This window comes from Phragmites australis, chromosome 5 (assembly GCF_958298935.1).
Source record: "Phragmites australis chromosome 5, lpPhrAust1.1, whole genome shotgun sequence".
NCBI lineage: Eukaryota > Viridiplantae > Streptophyta > Magnoliopsida > Poales > Poaceae > Phragmites > Phragmites australis.
This window is the reverse complement of record NC_084925.1, coordinates 40,499,641-40,521,374: the sequence shown is the minus strand read 5'-3', so window position 1 is coordinate 40,521,374 and position 21,734 is coordinate 40,499,641. Positions and strand designations below refer to the sequence as shown.

Here is a 21,734-nt window from a genome sequence, read left to right as displayed (position 1 = left end):
CATATGATAAGGTGTTAAAAATCTGCATGCGTATTGTAGGCCCTGTTTGGATAGTTTTTTTCTGATTTTTCTCTGCAAAAGCCAGAAGTTATCCAAAGAGATGGCTTTTGCCTCTGGTTTCTACTGGCTTTTGGCTAGCTAAGGAAGCGACTGTAGCTAAAATAAACTAAAAACTGAGAAACAGACTGAGAATAATTTTTCTAGCCTTTAGTATGCTAAAGAACTAAAAAGTTTATTTTAAAAAATAATAACTAAAATTCAATAATCACAGCGGCTTTCTCAACTCGTCAGAACCTCTAAAATCATGGACTACCTAAATAGGACCATAGGCTGACTACTGATTAGTACTCTAGCTGCTAGTTTCTCTAGTTTTTTTCTTTTCTCTCTCCTCCACGTAAAAATATCTGACCTAAGCATATTTATAACTAACTGACATGGATTATGTCTCATTGAAATGTGTAATAAACCGTAGTGTTTTGGTACAAGAGGGTGCAGCTAGTGGTGTTTTACCATCACTCTGTCAAGTTCCATACTTTAAACGGACTTTTTTCTTTTTTGAGGGTGGCATTAAGCAAACTGTTAGCATGTAGCTGTGCGACAAATATACGAACTGAACAAACGGCAATCATGGATGAATTGATGCGGCTGGCTTCGCTCGCAATCGCAGCACGTGGAGTCCGGATTTTGCTGCCCGACCACCAATCCTTCAAATCTTCAATCGTGTTTGACCCAGGGGCCAGGGACATGCGAACCCCCGGACGACGCGTCCGCTCCACGACCACGAGATCAAACGCGCCTCGCACGCGCCGCCGGCGTGGTCTCACTCGATCCCACGACTCCGGGTTAATTAAATTTTTTTCACTCTAACTGATAGCACGCTTACAAAAATCATTCTCTTCAAATGATGTGCTAAAATGTCATGTGGACCCTACAAACCTCACTCATTTGCCATTTTAAGGTATTTTCCTCCGTCACATGACAATTTTCTTTTGTTTATTTGCCCCTGCTGACTTGGAAACCGAGGGAAAAGATGTTTTCACCCCTCATGCTCGTGCTGCGCCTTGGTGTGGTTGGATCCGGTCGCCCATGTGGTCCCTCACCTACTTCTACTGCGCCGACGACATCGCCGAACGCCACCGCCGTGGCTACCTGTGGTGCTGACTCCAGTAGACTACAATGGCCCCCGACGCCATAGACTTACTTGTCTCCAACCTCAACGCCGCCGTGCACTGCGAGCTCCAACCGGGAGAACTGGGAGGCGGCTAGGGGGCGCATGTGGGAGGATGCGTCAGCCTTGGTAAGGAAGGCCACGAGGAGCGTGGTGGGGTCGTCAGCCTTGATGCCGACACCGGGACTGAGCCATGGCTTAAGCAGCGCTGGGGTCAGAGAGGAGCGCGACGGGGGCCACGTAGCTCCCGCTGTTGAGCTCGACGCTCGCCTCGCTGAGGTACGCCACGACCGCGAACACCATGGATCCAAGATCCAGACCCACGTAGTTCCCATTGGTGTCCCTGAACTGCTCGTCTGTGAGCATGTCGAACTTGACAGCGGCGATGTCGATCCCGATGGAGACGTCGATGTAGGGGTCGGCCTCGTCGAGGGCGCCATCTTCGTCGATGACGACGAAGGCGAGCCCCAAGCTGATGGAGGAGGGGTTGAGTGTTGCACTGCCAGCTGTCGTGCAGGCCCTGGCGTTTGTGCTGACCGTCAGTGAAAGAGGAGCGCCGCCTGCACCGCAGCCACCGCAGCAGCGACACCACCTTCTCCTCTTCCGTGCTCCACCTGTTGGCTTTTTCACCAGGATCGAATAACCACGAAGAACACAAACACACAAAAGAAAGACGAGATTCTTTCTCAACACACGCTGCTATTTTATTTCTCACATACGCACATATTACAACTTACGAACACAACTCTTTTCTCACGGCACCTCTCTCTTCTCCGGGGCACATTATAGGGTGCCCCCTCTCTTTATTATATAGGAGCCAAATACTAGACTCCTAATCCTACTCCAATGCAATCCTATTCCTACTAGAACTCTAATTCTACTTCAACTCTCTACTTTAACATGAACTCTCCTACATACCAAAATTAAACCTACCATAAAACAAGATTAATTTCCAACACCACCACGGCAGTGTCCACCCGTAGATCACCACCGCCTCATTCGCGGCCTCGACCACGAGCAGCAGAAGCATGGTGGACACCTCGACGACCTCGCTGTACTGGAGACACATCATTGGCACGGCAGGGCACGCGCTGGGGTCGTCCACGGTCTCCTCCACCTCCCCGGTGGCCTTCTTCTTGGCCCGCTCCATCTCGAGCTCCACCTGCGCCCTGCCCGCCTTGGTCATGACCACCTGCAGCGTGCGTTCGAGCTCCACAATCCGTGCCTCCCACCCGTCGTCCCCACAGTGTAGGATGTCCTCACAACGGCGCAGGAAGTCCTTCAACAAGTCAGTTGTCGATGGTGTTCTTGGCAGCGTCGGCATGCTGGCTCGTGTTGAGGAAGCAGAGCTCGTACAGTGGCTCCAGCAACGCCATGGGGAGCATGTGGTCGCTCTACGATGACCTGTACCTGGACGTGGCCTACGACTGCTCATCCGAGCCGCAGTGCGCCAATGCCAACAACGGCGTCGTCACTGTCGTTCGGTGTAGCATGGTGGCCATGAGTGGGCGGCGGCCGTGGCAGTGGCTGGGCCCCATTGGCCCTCACCTAGCGTCGAGGTCCTGGACAGTGAGCTGGGAGTAGGGAAACGAGGCACGGGAGCTCGTCGAGCAGTGCATCGGCGGATGAGAGCTTGGCTAAGGGGTAGAATGGTCATTTCCCGTGATAATCCACATCAGCAGTGCCAAAAAGAAAGAGAAAATACCACATTGTGGTGAAAAATGGTTCAAAGTGGCAAACAAGTAAGGTTCTATAGAGCTCAGTTAGCATTTTAACACATCATCTTCAAAGAATAGCTTTTGAGAGCGTGCCATTGACTAGAGTGGTAAAAAATTAATTAACCCACGACACCCGGCACGACCCGGGCGACGCCGCGCCGTGGTCAGCCTGTCAACCTCGGCTATTCGTCGCCGAGCTGGAATTCCCAGCATGTGCCTAACGATTTCGCGCTTTCGGGGCCGTTTCGTTGGAGCCCTGCACAAAGCTGCCTGGCCAGCAGCAACATCTAGCCAGGCCATGCCAGGTTGAAACCAAACGAGCCCGAGCGGGACCGGCCCCCCGGGCAGGCGGGCCGACGCATCGACCGACTGATGATGTCGCGCGAGCGCGACAGCACCACAGCGCCTCTGTCTGCGAGGCGCCGCTTTTCGCGTTTGCGCTCCTGCGCTCGGGCTCCTCCTCGGCCGTGACCGAGCGTCGGGCGAGGCCCCCACGTGCCAGCCGCGCGGCGGCAGCGCGCAGGCAAGCCAGTGCCAGGGTGCCACCACCGGGGTCGGGTCGCAAAGTGCCGCAGCTTTTGCCAAAAGCCCTCTGCCGACCTTGTCCCGTGTCGGATTCGAACCAGGGAGGAGGGGAGGGTGCTGTGAACTTATGCTAAGGTGATCCAAGGAATCGATCGGCATCGAGGCCTGTGGTCCGTGGCATGCCATTCCACTGTGTCAGGATCACGATATGCTCATTTTTTTTTTCACTTCTAAGCTGAACTGAGTTGAGAACCAGTAGCTGGATAATAGGAAACGAAATGACCGAACGCTACATCAGAGGAACGGACATGGCCAGTGGAGTATTTCTCTGCGAGAAATCTAATTCAAATATTACTCCCCGATTTTTTTGTAAGGAAATATAACTCGGATTGAATGCAAGTATAGATCGAATTTCGCTAGACATGGATGTCCTACAGTCTTACCAAGCCTGACATAATTCATAAATCGAATCGGCATCTGCATTCAAACCTCGAGTCATCTCGTGTTCCCCTTCTAACTTACCTACTACTGTGCCACACGAGCTCGGCTGTAAACATTTCCGTCGGCAGGTAAGGAATTAGGGTTTCACTCATTTTGACAAAAGAACTTGCTTAACACACTCCAACTTTCTAAACTCATGCTATCAATGGAAAGACTCCCTCCTCTCTTGCTCTGTATAAGTTACTTGTCTTGTTCTCATATATGGATACGAACGATCAAATCCGACTATAATCCATGTTGAGCTAAAGGTACCCAGATATACAATCCTTATCCAAAATAATCTATTGCCAGGTTCAGTAACCTGACTAATCGAACAAACTATGTCCATTTTTATCTCCATTCAGAACTGAGAACAGCATATAGCATAGTCTGTAACAGTTCCTCAAGATAGCTCTTCTGTCCCTTTTCGTTTCCAGGACTTAATAAACTACAGATAGAGTTACAGTAAGAGATGCAGCAGATGAAGCAAAATTGCAGGAGCTTCTGCTTGTATCACCAGTAACCAGTTGTTGTAAAGAAAATATCTGGTACAAGCAGAGCAAAATAGCATTCAGCCTAGAGCAGGTTAACAAGGTAGGTATACCTTGTACCATTAGTTCAGATACTTGCATCAAACAAAATAGCATTCAGCCTAGAGCAGGTTAACAAGGTAGGTATACCTTGTGCTTAGTTCAGATACTTGCATCAAACAAAAATTTGAGGCATGCGACCAGTACATGCTTGTTTACATTTTTCAGCACTGGGGAGCAACTAAAGATGAGGATATAAGAAAATTTTGAAAGCTACCTGGTACTGAAAATCGTAGGGATGCTTCACTTGCATTCTAGCCCCGCCTCCGCCGCTCGCCGGGGCTTGTTTTTCCTCCGGCTTCCATTCTGCCTGAATCCATTAGTCCTTGTTGATTCATCACTGCTTGATCGAATACTAGAGTTATTTTCTTCTACGACAATATTAGAGCCCTCTTTCAGCGGCCTGCCTCTCTTGTTACCAACAGCTGCAGTGCTGTTTTTCAGCTTGGCATCGTCAACTTGTTCTTCATCTCCATCGACCTTTTCTACAAAATTTTCAACATCTGTTTGATCGATCTTATCAGCAAAGCGCTTTTGGGGCCTTCCTCTCCTCTTTCTTGCAGGAACTACTTCTTCACCACTGCTTCCTTTGTCTTCATGGCTCCTGACAATGGTTAACTTCTTTCCTCTGCCTCTTCCTCTACCCATAGATGCAATCACTGGAGGCGCTGGCTCTGTTGAAGCTGCTGCTTCTGTTTATTGATTGCTTGTTGGAAATGGAGTATTTCAAAGAGATAACTTGTCCTTTGGTATCTAGTTAAAAAGATGTACTAGAAATCTGCAGAAATAGAATCAAGAGCATGCTGTGAAATCTAATTAGTTCAGAATCAAAAATCTTATTGGAGCGTGGATGTAACAATGAAGTTCTTTACCATTTGCAAGAGAACAAAAAGAATGGATTAAGAGGTTTATTGAGATCCATGGCAATCGAGAATTCGAGATTCGATAAATTCAAATCAAACAACATACATATATCCAAATGAAAGCTATATAAAACAGTAAGCAATACGCATCTAATCAATATAAACTAAAAAAAGTGAACTTTTTTAATTCCTGAAAGCAATCAAGAAACAGAAATAAGGACTGATTCAACAGCCGACCTGTTTCTTAGATTAATGGATTGATGAAAAACAAGAATCTGACCTTCCATAAAGCTTGCGTCTACTCCAAGCAGCATCATGCATCCCATTTCTTCAAGTTTGTTGGCTAAAAGATGGAAGCTTTGCTGGTGCTAGAGGAAAATAAATGCCGAGTACCCAATGGATCGATGGTAGTCTTTGGTTTGTGATGCCAGAAGTACCGCAGATCAGGAGGTTGCAGCAAAGATTGAGATGTGGTGTGCGGGAAGCAGGAGGGAGTCTATCAATGAACAGCTAGCGCTCTGGAGTTCTGGATGGCGAGCTCCAATAGCTGCTGGGGCAGCAGCACCGGTGGGGTTAGAGAGAGATGGGGGGGGGGGGGGGGGAGGGATTTGGTTCTTTTCTTCAGGGTTTTTTAAATACATGTTGGGGAGTCATTAGCTGGTTGTTTATGCTTTTATTTACAGTCTAGAAAAATGAGAGAGAAAGAGAGAGTGCTTGGTTTGTTGCCAATTTCTAGATTAAAAAAAGGTTGAGCAAGAAGATCCCTATGGACGCGGTTAATTTACCATGATGGGATTTTTGTTCCATGCTGGTGGAAGTTTTAACACCAATAGGACCAGTTACCTCAATACCTGACAATGTGACATCCTAGGCCATTGCTTCGTTCCGAGAGAAGATGCCAGCCACAGTTCTATCTGAACTGGCCCCAGGTGAACCATGCTCCTGTAAACTGGTGGTGGTTTCAAAGAGCAACCTTTTTGTAATTTTGTTCATGATCTTAGCCAAGTAAGTTTTGTTTAGGCATCATTCATCCCAACAGCTCAACAATGTAGGCTTTCAGTGCTTATTATTTTAAAATGTACCAAGCCATGGCTAGTCCTTATGTATTTACCATGCTACACTAGTGTTAGCCGTAACTGAGTCAACACTGTTAGGGCCCAACAGTAATAAGAGGGCATTTCTACTTGCCATACAGGTGATTAGACAAAACAAAGCCCACTTCAGCCATTGCGGCAAGCGGCTGTCTTAAGCTGTTCTGAATCCTGACACTACGATTGTTTTTCGTTTCCCTTTTACTTCGAATCTGAATCCATCTTTTTTCTTTCACAACGGCCGACTGTGGTATATGGATTTATATCAAGGGTTTCTTTGTACAGATCAAATGCCCCAACTAGGAGGAACTGTGCCTGCCCTACAGGCCATCTGGCCCCTGCAATGGCACTATCGTATTTCTGAATGCATAGACTGTATATTGATACGATTTTATAGTGTTGCAGTTTTGCAGAAAATGTACTTTCTGCTTTTGATGTTAGGTCCTTGTTGAATTATGTCCGTTTCTCCAAACGCTAGCTTGTGATCTGTTTGTTGTTCTGTACATGCTTGTTTGGACAGCTGTTGGTTGACCAAACAAATTTGTGAACGTTTGTACATTCTACACTAATTTAGTACAACTGAAGAAATACTATCTGCAGCCCCTGTGGTTAGGTGTACCTACTCAGTGCGTGCAGAGGCCATAACTTATTTCAGTAGATTTTTTATAAAAAAAATTTATTGGTTTTTATCGTCATATCAAGTAGATGCAACAGTATATTTTTGATCTCTGCATAGCGGAGATGCACAACCAATAAAAAAAAAGAAAGTCAACTAGAAGAGTGCAACATATTAATAAAAGAGTAACACTTCAACGCAAGTCTGCGGTGGAGGAGCATCGAACCACAGTCTAGATTGTCGTCTAAATCAGGTAAAAAACTCACTGACCATCCACTTTAAGTGCTCACGTACTGCTACTACATCTCTGGATGCTCCCATCGCTGTAGAACAGACTATGTACAGAAGCTAACGCGTACAAGTATAAATAATCTGCAAAGGAGAAAAAATTTCTTCTTGTTAAAGATAATATTATTTATGCATAGCTATAACGACCAACATAAGGCAGCTACTGCCACCATTATTTTGGCTTTCTATTGTATAATAAGATTGTGGAGCAAATTGGCAAACATATTTGAAACACTACGCGGTAGGTAAAGATTTGAAACCATCTAGACAATAAATCATGTAGATCAGGCAAAATGATAGTAAAAAAAGATTTGCTTAATCGTCTTATCTTTATAATAAAAGCAACACTTCTTACTACTTGTCATGTCTTTTAGATAAATTATCTTTAATTAATAGTACCCCTTTACGTAAATACCAAAGGAAATTTTTTATTTTTAAGGGTACCTTTATTTTCCATGGTCGCCTATTCATAATTGGAGTGTCCCTATGTAGTAGAGCGTGATATCAGGGAATTCGCATAGAATTTTTTGAGTAATTTAGGTTCCATAGAAACTCAACTCACCCTTATGATAGGTTAATATTGATAATACATTGAAGTAATTCATCCCACGCTATCAACTTTGAACTGTTTAGGTTCTTTTGAAATAAAATATACTATAGGAAGGATCGTAACACTTTGATAATTATATCGTGCTTCTTTCACGTTATGTTATATAAGTAAGGATATTGGTTTTATAGTGACAAGTTTTTCAACCATTGGTCCTACCACAACCAGATTTGGGATCCATCTTTTATGATGAAGGTATCAAAACAAAAAGGTATTGTTTAACCTTCATTAGACCAACCCAAAAATAAGAATCTTCTAGTTTCCGATTAACTTGTGACAGGTTTGGAACCGAGGTATTTGCTCAACGGTAAATTTTGCCAGATCCTCTCTTTGTTTATAGAGCCATTTACAAAGTAGAGCCGTATTTTGAATATCGAGGTCTTAGATCCCTAAGTTATCCTGATCTTTGGATTGACACAAGATACTCTGTTTTGATAAACAATATTTTTTCTTCTATTTGTTGTTGTGTCAGTAAAATATATAACAAAAATAGTCAAATCTCTTTAGTACCTCACGAAATAAGGAAAAAAGACATCATATATATAAGAATGCTACTAAAAATTGAATTTAGGAGAACAAACCCGACAATAGATGTTTTCTTATTCAACTACTCAGTATCTTTTTGAATCGTTGCTTGACCCCTTTTTAATACGAATTTTTGAGCTTTCGAAAGTGAATTAGAATTCACATGTAACACATGGAAAGTTCACCCGTAGCGCGTTGCATATTGGTCCGCTTTGTCCTAGGCCGAGCCAATGGAATAACGCTTACTTTCTCTAATTAAAAAAATCTGCAGCCCCTGTTTTATCGGAGAATTCATTTCCAGATGTATGCCAAAGATAATGTTAGTTGGCCTCTAAAGCTGGAAAAGTTCCGAAGCATTACCACGCTGCATCAGGATACATGAGATGCGATGAACAAATAAAAGCCTGCGTGTCTGATCACTATCACTGTATCTGCATGTGCGTTTCATCAGCAAGAAATCAGCTGGATGCAGATTACACTGAATCTGAGCAGCAGATTTTGCAAATAAAGCGAGGCGGATTTGGACCACACCCTTGAAGGCACGGCATCCTCACACCATCTGCCGACAGAAAGAGCGGGCAATGATCTAGGCTCAGGCCAATTTACAGGAGGATTACATCTATGCAAAGCCGAGTTTGAGCGAACTGGATCCGGCTTGGATAGCCTCATTTTCGATTCAAATTAAGTCTGTTCCCCTTTAGAATTTGATCATGCATTACTGATGGCAGGATGGCATGCTCAAGAACACCACGATGACAACGATAGAAGTAACTTTGAAAGCTTCTCCGTATCTGGTTGCTCATCATATATTATGTTTCCGTAGCTGATGAACAAATCTCTGAAAACCAACTTTGGAGCTGAATCTATCGCTGTCCGGCCGAGATGGTTCTGAAGAATATAGTATGGACTTCCAGAGTTCTGTGCATCTCAGCCTTTCATTCATCATAATTCATGAAGGCCACTTCTCACCAACTTGACAACAAAGGAACAAATCACGAAAAGACAATAGCATAATCTATGTTAAAAGATATTGTGTAATGGACGTTTCCCATTTCGGTACAAAAATCTGGACTTGTAAGGATAGTGACCGCTCACAGGTAGAAGCATGAGTTCATAAGCATCTTGGCCGAGAAATATCTGGAAGAAGTTGATAATAAATTGATAATGATAGTATAGGAGTGCAAGTAGCAACTGGATGACTGTGTCATGATGGAAATGAGATTATCCTTTAAAGCCTTGATTTCAAAGTCAAGATTACATCGGCTTCAATGAAAAAAAATCAGATTACATTTAGTATACAACACACAGTGTACATCGCTTCAAAAAACAACAAACAGTGCATATGTGCAAGATGAGAAAATGCACATCATGAAGGCACTATTTTTTCTCTCGAATATACAGGAGAGTTGCGCATATTTTTATTAAGAAAGAGAAAACGAGTTCAAATAGTTATGGTACACAACGACCTTAGAAGGTCTAAGGGTTTAGGCATAAATAGGCTATATTACATGAGAACCAACAACAACAGGAATACACGAACCAAGAGCTGGTTAGATCAGCGAGCCAATTCTACGCAAGCAAGTCAAATGACAGAGAGTTCCAATGCCTTGGTGTCGCACCATCTGTTGTAGTCCTCCCAGATGAGGGCCACCATAGAGTCGGTAGAGATGCGGTGGTTGTTGAAGATAATATCATTGCGTGAAAGCCAAATTCTCCAGGTGATCAGGAGTATGAGGGAGTCGAGCCCTTTACGTAGTTCTTTAGCCACCCAACCGCGGAGCTGAAGCCACCAGTCAAACAAAGTGGTCTCGGTCTAAGGGGAATGAACTCCCAGCACCTGCCACCATGCCTCCCTCACCACTAGGCAGTGAAGAAGCAGATGATCGGTGGTCTCAGGAAGTTGAGAGCAATAGGCGCACGAGTCGTCTGACTGTAAGCCATGCCTTCGCCTTTGGAATGCCGTCCAAAGCCTGCCAAGGATCCTGAGCCAAGCAAAGAACTTCACCTTCCTAGGTGCCCAAGTTTTCCACACCAGCTTAGCTGTGCCAAATCGTATACTTCCCTGGAACATCAGCTGGTATGCTAAACTGGCAAAGTAGCGAAGGAATGGATAGACCGGCTGCCAATCCATGCATCAGTCCAGAAGCAGGTTGATTTCCCATTACCCACCTCGAATATGGTAGAAGCCTCAAAGATAGCAACCACTTCACGTTCGTGCTCTAGAGGGAGAGCGGCCCAGGGTCTGGAGGGGTCGCATCTCTGCCACCAAAGCCACCGGAGGCGCAGAGCCAAGCCGGTGAGCCGTAGGTCCTAGATCCCAAGCCCTCCGTACTGCAACGACTGGCAAACCTTATTCCAAGTGACGGAACAACGGCTGTCGGACACAATTTTCCCACTAGCCCAAACGAAACCGTTTTGGATCTTATCGATCTCTTTGATCACCCATGGTGGGACTGCAGTATGAGAGTATGTAGTGGTGTAGCAGACAGCACCGATTTCACCAAGGTGGCTCGGCCCGCCTTGGAGATCAACCTACCTTGCCATGTAGGAAGCTTTGCCGTCACACGGTCTATCAAAGGTTGCAAATGGCTCTTACACAAGCAACCAACTGTTAGGGGCACCCCCAGATACCCAATGGGAAAGGAAGACAGGCCGCACGGGAGGTGTGCACGGATTAGATCAATGTCTTTGTTGGTGCAGTTGATGGGTACCACCGTACACTTGTCGATGTTCATTTTCAATCCTGTGGCCTCCCTGAAGAAGCAAAGGAAGGCGAGATGTGCATGAATGTCATCCGAAAAAGGAGAAAAGAAGAGCACCACGTCGTCGGCGTAAAGCGAGCAATGATGCAAGATGGAGCTGTGTCCAATCGAGTTGACAACAGCTAAGGAGCCGGCCTTAAGCAGAATGCAAGCCAGAGTGTCCATAACCAACACAAACAGAAAGGGTGAGAGGGAGTCGCCTTGATACAACCCTCTTCCATGGCGAATAGGAGGTCTGGGAACTGAGTTGAGAAGGACCCGAGTTGATGCCAATCCCGAAAAGCCTTTATCCAGCTGCACCAATGTGGACCGAAACCCCAAGCCCGTAGAACTTCAAGAGGAAAGCTCAGCTGACAGAATCAAACGCCTTAGAGATGTCCAATTTGAAAAGTATCTTGAACTGCTTGGGTTTCTTTAGCAAACATGCGATGGAATGCACCAGTTTGTAGTTATTATGTATGGATCTACCGGCTATAAAGGCACTATGATTGTTAGTGATCAAAACATCCAAGCAAGGAGCCAACCGAAGAGCGAGGGTCTTGGTGATCAACTTGCTAACGATATGGGAAAGGCTTATCGACCAATAATCGAATGCCAAGAAGGCGACTCTCTCTTAGGCAACAATGTGATGAGAGCATTGTTTAGATGGTGAAGGCCCCTTGTGTCGACTAAACCGAAAGCGCATATTGCCAAAGACACGTATGCCTTTATGATAGACCATGCAGTGTGATAGAACTCCGCGGTAAACCCATCCGGGTCATGGGGCCTTATTGTTCAGTAGCCGTTTGACAGCCCCTAGGATCTCGTCCTTGCTATAGGGGGCGTCCAGCAATTGCAAGTCCTAAATCAATGGAATGTTGTCTTGGTGCGGCGATGCCAAGCATGGACTGAAACTGGTGAAACAGCGCCTACTCCATCGCCGGATGGGTCAACAATAGGCCATCATTCATGAAGAGAGAGGTGATATGTTTCTTTCGTGCACGAAGGCCAGTGTATGAATGGAAAAGCCTCATGTCGGCATCACCCTCGCGCAACCATGAAGCTCTTGAGCGAAAACGAGCGATCGATCGCTCGAGGGAGGTGAGACCGAGGCAAATGACCTTGAGGTGTTTGCGCATCTGCAACTCGGCCAGCGTGAGAGCTCAGCCCTACTGGGCAGCATCCAAATGGGCAACCACCTCGCGGGCAACCAGGAGGTGATCTTTGATGTTGCCAACATTTTTGCTGCTCCAACTCTGCAACTCCCTTGTTGTGCATCTGAGAAGGATGTCTAAACATAGTAGAGGAGGTTTCGAGTGCTCATCTTGTCTCAGGACCCACCCTTTCTCGACCGCGGATAGAAAGCCTGACATCTTGGTCCAAAAGGCCTCAAAGTGGAAGCGTCGCCGATTGCTAGAATGCAGTGATGTTGAGAGAAACAAGGGATAGTGATCGGAGCAGTTGGAAGAAAGAGCTTGCAAGAAGCAATCCGGGAACACGTCGTCCCACTCCATGGAAGCTAGCGCTCTGTCGAGGCGTATGAGGGTAAGGGAAGAACGTTCGTTCGACCAAGTGTAGCGGCGGCCAAACAAATGCATGTCCTTTAGCTCATGGTCGGAGATGAATCTATGAGACCATGCGATAGAGCACCTCTTGATGTTACTGTTATTTTTGTTCGAGGCAGCAACAATCATGTTGAAGTCTCCCAAAACCAGCTAAGGGCCCAGGAGCACCACACAGATATCAACGAGCTCATTGAAGAATCAGGTCTTCTAAGCCTCTTTAGTTGGACCATAGACGAACGTCAGGAGGAAAGAACCCTCCGGTTGTGACGAGATCCGAACGCTGACAGAGAATTGCCGAATCTGGACATCGGCTGACAACAAGCAACAAGAATGCCCCCTCTAGTATCCACTACTGGAAAGAAGGAGTACCCAGAGAAAGCAGAGCCGCATATCTCATTAAGTAGGAAGGGGTTGACTACATAGAGTTTGGTTTCTAGCAAACAGACAATCGAGACATTATGGTCTGCTATCATAGTTCGTACAACGTCACAATGGGCTTTGCTATTGAGCCTGCGGACATTCGAACTCAAGAAGTTGTGGTTATCCATTGATGCTACAACCACGTGGAAATGACCCCCTAAGAAGCCTGAGCATCAGCATCATCCACTAGAGCCGTGGACGCCAGGCCAAAGTTGGGGAAGAGCTCTTGAATTGCCTGGAGGTGCTGTGCGGACAATGAGTTCTCAAACAAACAAATGTAAGCCTAGTGCAGATGCGGGGTGACCGAGTCACCTTCCCCTAGAAGGCTGAGCCTATGCATCAACAGGACCTCCCATCGCTTGGTCGATTGGGTGGCCGAAAGACTTGACTTAGCTGCAAGCTAATTGCTTCTCCTTGGACCTTGGTCCGTACGTGGCACCAACACTGGTATATGGGTAGGCGTCGCTAATGGGGCAAGGATTTCCTTCGTGGGCCCCTGAAAAAAGGAAAGCACCATAAAGCTGACTCTGTTGTGGGGCGGGACGACGCACGCAGCGCTGTCGCTGATAGTTGAAGCATCTCGCCGTGCCGGGGTGGTACTGCAACCCGTTCGACAACGGACCCTGCATCGTCCAGACCGCGATGATAGGCCGCGCGAAACACATCACCCAAGTGGGCGGACACTGCGGCCCACTAAAGGAGGAGTGAGAGGCGAGCGGCTCGGGGAAGGTGGGCTCCTAGAAGAGTGATCCGTGGTCTCATGAGCACCGAGCTCTGCTGCAAAATCGAGGGATAAAGGACCCTGCTGCCCCGCTGGACGACCGGTATTGGAAGTAGGACTGCGTCGCCTAGAGTATACCAGCTTGACATGTTGATTCGCCCAAGGCCGATATTGCCACGAACTGTCCCCCTGACACGGGGAAAGGCTTCATTTGTCATTGGGACATAACCCCTAGAGGGAGAGACCTCACGAGCATGAGAGGGGATGACAACTAGCTCATGTGTCCCAGCCTGCGACAACAGAGATGAAGACATGCAAAAAAGGGTACACCACACCGTCCACGCCGATGAGCGGGGGTATGGGAGCTGAGGTTTCCAAGGACAGCGATGTGCGAAAAGGCGACAACCCGCCGTCTGCTCCTGTGAGCGGGGACATGGGAGATGTAGTTTCCTTGGATGGTGTGCTGTTGAAAGAGCCAAAAACGACATGCGTTGATGCTGCCTGAGGTTGAAGAACACCAACCGCCCAGAGCACACCGCGAGAGCGGCCACCAGTCGGCATGGCATTAGCACCCACTATTGTGGCAGGCAGCGGAAGGAACGACACTCATCTCCCTTGGGGGAGACCTGAATGACCCATGCCGGTTGCCAGATGGCCATCGAACTCCTCATCCCCATAGTTGGACGGAACGGGGTCGTCGCTGCTGGAGGAAGACGTAATGCGAAACTCTGTCACAGATACGATGCGGACCTCTACACTGTACCTGAGTCTCCTCATCTCCATGATGTACGGTGGAAGCTCACCGAGGAGCTGTTGCAGCTCGGAAACCTCCATGGTGATGATACTGGGAATGCTTTGTGGACGGTCACACTAAGCGACAATGCAGAGGATAGCGAGGTCAACCCGCTCAGCCAAAGGCGCCTCATTCTCGAGCTTCTTGACCCAACAATGGTGGCCAAGGATCTGCTGAGCCATGGAAGCAGACCAGGTGTGAGGAGGAATGCCTCGTAAGGCAAAAGGTCAGATCGCCAACGGATGCGAATGCCAATCTAGTCTAGGGTCAAAAAAACCACGCAGCATCCGCGTCCGAGGCCCTACCGCTAGCGGTGAGAATGGAGTCCCGAGCGTGTTGAGTTCGGCAAACCACCAAGAAGTTGTCGAGGTAGAACGTCATGACGCTAAACTCCACCTCTGGGATGCCCACTGAACGAGAAATGACATTAGCGAGGTCACGAGGCTGGAAACTACGCCTAGCATGATCCGCATAAGCGAGGAGCGCCCACTGGAGACAACTCTCGTCGATGGAGAATCCAACCAACCAAGGAACGATACAACGCTCTAGCGTCAAGTTCGGAGCAGCACCCTCCCCCCCAGCATGGATGTGCTAGGACCAAAGGCCTCGGAGCCAGTCCTCGGGCAGACCAAAGAAGAGGAGAGGACCAAGGGCGCCGAAGGGGAAACCATCAGAGTTGGGCCCAAGGCCGCCGACCTCGTGGGAGTGGAAGCCTCAGAGCTGGGCATTTGGCCAGAGGCAACGGAGCCGATCGGAGTGGCAGCCTCCGCCGCAGAGCCAACCGGAGTGGAACCCACAGAAGAGAAGCGCAAGATTTGCCGTCGGTGGCCAGACTCATTGGACCCATAGGAGCAAGGTCTAGGACGCTTGCAGTCTTTTGCCTAATGTCGGAAACCTTTGCAACGGAAGCATCATGGAGGCAGGTGACAGTTCACCCGTCAGTGCGTCCACGAGAGGCAGTTAAGACATCAGCTGTCGAGGATGACCGGTAGGCTGTGACGAGGTGGGATAGGCTGCTTGTAGCCAGAGCCACCCTTCACCACCGGAGCCCGACGGCGGTTAGGGACCAAGGTCCAGCCATCCTCCGCATCTTGGGTGAGCAGAGACGCGGCTGGTCCATGGTGAGGAGGGGAACAACCAAGGGATACACCCATGTCGACTCGCACATGACTGCGAGGTGCGGCCCCAGAAGCGTACGCCGTACAGGCAGCGGCCATGAAACTGGAGGGAGGCGCTAGGTGGGGGGAAGGCACCAAGCACTCGAGAATGGCCTTCCCCTTGTTGACCGCCAACACACCGGCATTGGGGATCGAAGAAGACATGCACGGTGGTGGCAGAGGTGTTCTCTTGGCCGAGGAGGCAAAGTTTGGTGTGTCTTGCAGCCATCGCTATTCCTTCATCCTGCCTACGAAAGAGTCGTCGGGGCAAAAAGGGGAAGCAAATGGAGACAAGGGGGAGGAGAGGGCGGGGATGGCGTCGATGGAAGCTGGAAGGGGCGAGCCAAGGCCAGTGGACACCGAGCTCGGGGTGAGCGCCGGCAGAGGGGAAGGGGGGAGGGGACGACATCTCATGAAGGCACTATTCAAACACCATGTTTTGCTCATCACTACATTTTTTGCAAACCTGCACACAATCACAGTTAATGCTATTTGGGCAAGGAATTGATAAAATTAACGATAAGATCTACCGTCTGGGCATCAAAAGCAGGACCCTCCATTTGGAAGTGTCCAGCTCCTTCAATCAAGTGTGTATCAACCCGTCCAACCGCAGACATGAGCCTGTTTTGCAGCTGTTTCACGCTTGTGAAGCCGTCTTTGGTTCCCATGATGAATAGCTTTGGTTTCTCAGACTTGAGTATAGCATCATGATGCCTCCCGAATAGGATTGAGGCCATTAAACCAAATGGGTACCCGATACTTACATAACCAATCACCTGGTCAACTTTATCAACTGCAGATCCTGCAATTGGTGCCCCTACATCAAGAAGTTACATTTAGATACATGACCAAACACGATCCAACAGCTGCAACAATGGCTGAAGAAAACTTGTATGCAGAATAGAGTCATCTTGCTCTTTCTATGAAAACTAAACTATTTCATTGATTTCCATCCAGTAATTCAGTCACAATTGAAGTGCCCAGGGTTGACATAAATAAATCTTGATAGGAGTTCAGGATGCCTGTACTGGGTACAAGTTGGTTAGAGGGAGTGAAGGTAGCATCAGCAAGACGCACAAGTACACCACATTACTCACATAGTCACATTTCAGAACTAATCTTTAGTCTAGATTACAAGAATGCTATCAAAATATGTATAGCACATATAGTGGCAACCAGTACGTACAGGAAGAAGAAAGACACCGAGGTGGTGGGGCCACTTCACAAAACGAGAATTTGCTGAAGGATAGTGTTGGCAACCTAACAAGAAAACCTTTTGTCATTATATTTTCTTCAGGATAGCTGTCAGATATTTAAAGCCCCAAATAAGAGTAGATGAAAGATTAATACCTAGCACAGCTAATGCCAGATTCAATGTTTTGAGTTCATATACTGAAATAACGAAATTCCATAAGGCCAAACATTTGAGCCTCCTATTTTCATGCAATACATCACCCACAACTACTTGCTTACAGGCCCATGTTCCATTTGGTTAAATACAGCTTCAGAAGAGCTAAAATTGTTTGGTCACATTTGATTTATTACCACAGCCGTCTGCATGTACGACGGCCTCACGCTTTCATGAACTGAACAAGTACGGATCGCGACAGGGTTTCGCCTTGGGGGACACCAGAGGAGTCAACCTACCAGCGGAGGATCCGACGAGGAGGACGCCGCGCGGCTTGATGTTCTCGCCCACCCCGGCAAACGGCGACGACGTCCCCGACCTCGGTGAACCCCGTCAGCGACGCTCGGCCCGTGGACCGCCCGGCCCCGCGCATGTCGAAGGTGACGGCGGTGTAGCCCCGCCGCGCGACGCCCTCCGCCATGCCGCGCAGCAGGCCCTGCACGCCGCCGAGGATGGCGTAGGGGTGCACCAGCACCACCGCCACGTCCTCCGCCGATGACGGCCGCTTGAACAGCCGCACGCTCAGCTTGGCGCCGTCCGCCGTCTTCACCGTCGTCCACTCCATCACACTCGCCAAGTCCACCTGGCTCGGAGGGTCGACCAGCCTCCTGTCCCGATTTGATCTGCCTGCATTACCTCCGGCTGGTTTCGGGTGGGTATGTGGTTGCCGCAGTTATTGCTGCATGGGCGTGAGTCCATGATCTCAGTTTTATGGGCCACTCTTTATGTTGGGTGTCACATGGGCCTCTTCCATGGATGGGTGTGTTCTTCAACCAATTCGTGCGGGTCCAATCAGTTCGTGATGTTTTTATTTAATTGCAAAATCCTACTTGCATGACAGTGGGCTTTTATTTATCTACTCATATGAACTTTTAGTTCAGTTTTATATCTGCAAATTTAAAATGTTTTCAAATACCCATTTGATCCGTATGTTGTTTTGATCATCACGCGTGTGTGCCACATGGTCGTTAATCCTGTTACGTGGCCTCCGTTGACTCATCCAGCATGGCTAGCATGCGGATTGGCTCATCTCTATAACTCTCACAGCTCGGCTCCATTGTATCTCTCCTATCCTAACTCTGAGCTCATTGCCCAGCGGTGATCTGCCTAGCGTTGAACTGGCCAGCGCAAGTGGGCAACAGGACACGGGCGACATGTTTAAAAATTTTAAAAATGTTATGTTCCAATGTTTAAAGTTTAAAATATTACCAAAAGAGTTACGACAAATTATGTGGTATAGAAGATGCTATCATCTAGCTCTCCAAAATATTTCAACTAAAACAATTACTTATGCAATAAGAAAAAAAACAAATTTTAGGATCTCTAAAATTTAACTTTTTTATTTCGGAATGTTAAAGTCATATTTTTGTCTAAAAATATTGGATAGCTAGATGATAGCATCCTCTTATCATAGATTTTTTTAGAAATATTTCGATAGTGTTTTAAATTTTAAAGTATTGAAATGTAATATTTTTTAATTTTTAAATTATCGCTCATTCGAAGGTGACAGACCTTCGTTCACCGACCGGAGATAGGAGTTTAATTTATAATTTTTTAAATAAACACATATATTTACTAATTTTTTTATTTAAAATGAAAAAATAAAAAAGTTCCGTGATGGCCAGAGCCCAGATGGGTGTGTTCAATCAATTGGCCGGTCTGGCCTTAGGTCCTATTTATTTTGGATTATAAAAGTTAAATTGTGATCAAAATCTAAAAGCTGAAACAAACAGCTGGATCGTAAAAGCTGGATTCTAATCACAATCTAAAATCTGAAACAAACAGCTGGTTGGAAAAGTTGGATTGTTACAATCCAACACACAGATTGTAACAATCCAGCAATCTGCTTTTCATCAGATTCTAACAATTCACAATCCAGCTTTTTACAATCCAGATTTTACAATCCAGCTCCTTATAATCCACAATTTATAAGCTGTTTTTCACAATCTACAGCTGAAACAAATAGGGCCTTAGACGGGCTTGGGCGGTCGGTCCTTTGGGCCAAGTGGTGTTGGATTTGTCTTTGATGTGGTAGGCTGTGGCTGCAGCCGACGTACGGCCACCAACCTCGGCTCCAGAATCCGAGGGCACGGAGTCATTCACGTCCATCCAAAGTGGCGCGACAGCTGCAGACTGCCTTGCTAAACATGGGCTGTCAGTCACAGTCTTGCAGACACGTAGTGTCAGCCAATAATTAACAGCTGCTCCCTTGTGGCTTACAGCTGCGAATCTGTGCGGGTAGCAGCAGTACTAGCATCGGTTTAAGAATAATTGACGATTTTAATTTTACTATTTAAAATTTAACTGTTTGTCTTTTTTACAAATATTTATATAAATAATTTGATCTACATAACATGTTTAAAATACATTGATAACATATTTACTGATACTTTTTTCGTTTTATTTAATTAAGTATTTTAAATAAATATTGTTAGTCAAAGTTTTAATAGTATAAATCAAAATTATTCTAAAATGGAGTGAGTACATAGTACTTCTGAACAGTGTGATCATGCTATCTCCGTGCTAAATGAAGTAATGAGTACATAGTACCTCACAATTTGACCAAACATAATACATGCATGCATGAATATACGAATTTACACGATCGTGATATGCTCAAAATATCAAGTGCATCCCCTCTGGTCCCTCTCTTTTTCTAGTTGGACTGTTCTTGGTCTTCTTCTTTTTCGATTATGTAAGCACCATCATATATGCCTATAATATTACCATTTGAAAGCACATATGTAGTGACGTGTGTGTCATTTGTGAGTTTTTAAGATTTAAACTTTGATAAATAGAGTTATATTTTCATCATATCATAAAGTGGTTCTCGGATCGTTCTTAGGTCTATGCTCAACTCAATCATGCATGCACGATGTTGTTATCAACATCTGATGGACTTCACCAACAAACTTTTTCTACCGCTTCCTCGCAGAAAAAGAAGGCCTTTTTCATTGCCTATTTTCATTTTTACCTAGTTACATCCAGCGATTTTTTTTTCCTTTCGCCAGGAAGATTCCAAAGAGGAGCAACCAAAGTTAGGCATGAACAGAAGCCAGAACACACAAAAGTCAACATGCATGCATTACCCATCCCTACACCAACAGCGACAAACCATAGAATTCATATATGATAACAACACGGATCAAGAGGCACACACAAAGATGATCTGGTCCAGTGATAACTTATCACTTTTGGCTCTATTCAGTGATGTTTTCTGCTTCAGCAGCCGCAAAAGAGCAGACTTTCCAGTGGTCCAAACACGCGACGACAACAAAAGCAAGCTGTCAGTTGACTCCAAGACCTGTCTGTACTCCGTAGTGCTCTCTTACTGTGCGTATGCGGCCGTCACACGGCAGTACCGTAACCTGACGCAATATTTTATCTCGGTTACGACCACTCTCAATTATCTATTGATTCTTTTATTTATTTTATATTTTTATTAACTTTTTAACACAAATTTTTTCTTAATATAAATAAATGAGCAGGATATATAATATATGTACTCCCTTCGTTTTTCAATACTCGTCACTTTTAACTAAACACGTATACCAAAATATATCAAATATAGTATAAATTTTAAATGTAAAATAACAAAAATACTCTTAAAAATTAACTAAAATATTCTACAACCTACCGTAAATAAGTAGATACAAGATATTTTATTGAGATAATATTGGAAACCGTGTCTAAAAACGTGAAGTGATAAATATTTAAAAATAAATAAAACAATAAAATAATAAATATTGAAAATCGGAGGAAGTAAATTTTTCCTTCACTCGTCTCACTGCCGCAGTATAGCTGCTTGTGTTTCTTGCAAGATTCCTTGTCAGATGGTGCCGCGCGATTGGCTGTAATGGAGTTGGCTTTGGACGCTCCGCATGCTTCTAGTACTCGCTATCACTGCTGCGCAGACTGCTGGCCAGCTGCACTGTGCCACCGACAAGAAAAAACACTGTTGCGGGCTTGCTGCGGTACGTCAGTTTTGGCGCGGCGACGTCGAGAGCGTCCGGTGAGCTAGCTGTGTCGCGCGCAGGGTTCACCTTACCGACTGTTATCGTGCTCGGACGGTAATTGAAAAATGCGTGATAATCGAGATTAATGATTAAAAATTTAAAAAAATTTAGAGAAAATTTATGTGGCAAAATTTAAAATTTGGAAAAAAAATTACGATTTTAGCCATTCGGTAACCGCTCGGTTTTGGTGGGTTACCGAGCGGTTCGGGTAGGTTACCGAGCGATTTTCTCGTATTTTTGAATTGGTCGGTTACCGAGCGGTTTGGGTCGGTAACCGCTCGGTTTTCTCGATTTATCGAGCGGTTTTATCGAATTTTAGCGCAGTTCAACAAAACCCCAAAAAAGAGCTCAACCTTGTAAAATCAATAACTAATTCATCTGAGTTTCAAATCAAGTGAAACAAGTTTTTTTTCCCTGTAACATGATCTACATGATAAAATTA

At 46.1% G+C, this 21,734-nt stretch overlaps 1 protein-coding gene and 1 pseudogene across 1 annotated transcript; both read right to left on the bottom strand.

Annotated features, from left to right (window-relative positions):
- Positions 1 to 4,724: 4,724 nt before the first annotated feature.
- Positions 4,725 to 5,129, bottom strand: LOC133918063 (uncharacterized). Its single transcript, XM_062361828.1, has one exon. It carries the CDS (start codon positions 5,127 to 5,129, stop codon positions 4,725 to 4,727), a length of 405 nt encoding a protein of 134 aa, XP_062217812.1.
- Positions 5,130 to 16,272: 11,143 nt separating this feature from the next.
- Positions 16,273 to 17,921, bottom strand: LOC133917684 (uncharacterized; annotated as a pseudogene).
- Positions 17,922 to 21,734: the final 3,813 nt, after the last annotated feature.

What these genes read in the sequence shown, in the direction of transcription:
- LOC133918063 (XM_062361828.1), bottom strand. Translation starts at nt 5,129, where the DNA reads ATGGGTAGAGGAAGAGGCAGAGGAAAGAAGTTAACCATTGTCAGGAGC.